Raw genomic sequence first — 1,678 nt, 5'->3', positions numbered from 1 at the left:
GGTCCAGGCGGACCACTGCTGGTGGGTGGTGGTCCACCTGGAATTTCTGTTGGTCCACAGAGAGTTGTATAAATCCTTGATAAAACGTTTATCAAAATTGTATCATTTACTACAGTATTATGTAAGGACTGCATGCAGGTCAAGAAAATTATGTAGCACGAATGATTGTACGTCAGCGTGACGTAATAATCATGTTTACTTTGTGATTTTTGATCGATTTTTCTGGAAGTGCTAGATAAGCATAAGCTCAGCAGTTTTTGAACTTATTTTACCAGTTGACGAGTAGGCTATTGAACTGTTCAAGGGATAAGGGACCGTTCAAATATTACGTAACGCTATCGAGGGGGAGGGGGGTTATGAAAAGCGTTACGTTAGCGTCACATCGGGGGGGAGGGGGTTCAAGAAAAACGTTACGTAACGCTTACGAGTACGGCACGGTAGTTTATTTGTGCTGGCTGGTGTCGTCGTTTGGATGCTAAATTAAGCTGAAATCATATCCACCTATTCAGCACCAACAAAATCTCTATCAAGTATCAACTACGGTACTGTAATTCCCGTAATTCTCTAAGACGCCCCTGTAGCCTATGTCAGACCAGATATGGTCTGACATTGACATATGTATAGACGGCTTTGACGTTCAAGCCGAATATGTCGAACCTCCTACAGAAGCTTCTTGTGTGGTTGAAGAGTTTGTGAATTACTTTTGGAATGCAAGACACGCACGACAGTCCCAGTACGTACTGCTGTCAAATCGTCAGATCAGTGAAGTCATTGCATACGAGCATACTCGTAGGCTATATGTTTTTTACAGCAAGCTTGTTAAATCACTTACTTTTAGATGTGATGATAGATCGTGCTGCAGTAAGTGGAGAACAGTATGGCCAAAACTTTTTGCTGAAAGATTTATGCCTTCTCCACGACCTTCGGGAAAAGATTGTAGAGGACCTTTCGTGGCGGCCCTGCAATCACCTACTGAACGTTGCGAGTGGATCTCATTGCAAACCACGCTGCTATTGGACAGTCTACCTGTTGCAGGTTAGTAGCCTAAAGCCCTAAACTATAAATTGCGCAGCCCAATGATGCTAGCATTTTAAGTAGAGTAACCTAAACCATAACTTTTTGATATACAGGTAACAAGTGCGAAGTGCTGCCTTATGACTACTTTTGCCCGTCTATTCGGAACAAACCTGGAGAGTTAGAGAGACGCGTTTGCAAAGAATGCAATGCATACTTTCCGAGTCAAGCGGCAAAAAAGCGACACATGATGATACATGCAGTGGCGTTGACAGGGGGGTCTAGGTGGTACTTTTGGACCCGGGCCGGAATGTTTTAGGGGCCCGGATTTAAAATAATCCCCGCGACTTCAAACATTATCAAGATCTTAATATAATCAGATGTAAAGGAATTGCCTTCAGACATTAAAACAGCCATTTCAGCCGTCAGATGGTAAAGTACCGGGCCCTATTTTGGGTACCGGGCCCACTTCAGCTTTCTGGTGGTAAAATAGCCACCTCAGCCACCAAACAGTAAAATAAGAACTTAGTCTTGTATAGTGATTTCCCTAACCACAAATATTAGGCGAAACACGAATTTCAAAATAAACAAGCTAATATTTGTTCAAACTTAAAAACTGAAATGGCACAGGTAAGAAGATTGCTGTCCCTATTTCTGCGCTAAA

The 1,678-nt window shown here is 42.7% G+C and overlaps 1 protein-coding gene across 1 annotated transcript; it reads left to right on the top strand.

Moving 5' to 3' along the window:
• Window positions 1-616: 616 nt before the first annotated feature.
• Window positions 617-1,333, top strand: LOC145772564 (uncharacterized). Its single transcript, XM_082584427.1, has 2 exons — window positions 617-1,035; window positions 1,131-1,333. Exons 1-2 carry the CDS (start codon window positions 906-908, stop codon window positions 1,331-1,333), a joined length of 333 nt encoding a protein of 110 aa, XP_082440553.1. The 5' UTR covers window positions 617-905.
• Window positions 1,334-1,678: the final 345 nt, after the last annotated feature.

This window comes from Aplidium turbinatum, chromosome 6 (assembly GCF_918807975.1).
Source record: "Aplidium turbinatum chromosome 6, kaAplTurb1.1, whole genome shotgun sequence".
NCBI lineage: Eukaryota > Metazoa > Chordata > Ascidiacea > Aplousobranchia > Polyclinidae > Aplidium > Aplidium turbinatum.
This window is presented reverse-complemented; position numbering and strand designations above follow the sequence as displayed.

Bases quoted from the DNA above. Each gene is read 5' to 3' on its own strand.
- LOC145772564 (XM_082584427.1), top strand. From the start codon at position 906: ATGCCTTCTCCACGACCTTCGGGAAAAGATTGTAGAGGACCTTTCGTG. The intron at 1,036-1,130 runs GTTAGTAGCCTA...TTTGATATACAG, and splicing joins GGACAGTCTACCTGTTGCAG to GTAACAAGTGCGAAGTGCTG.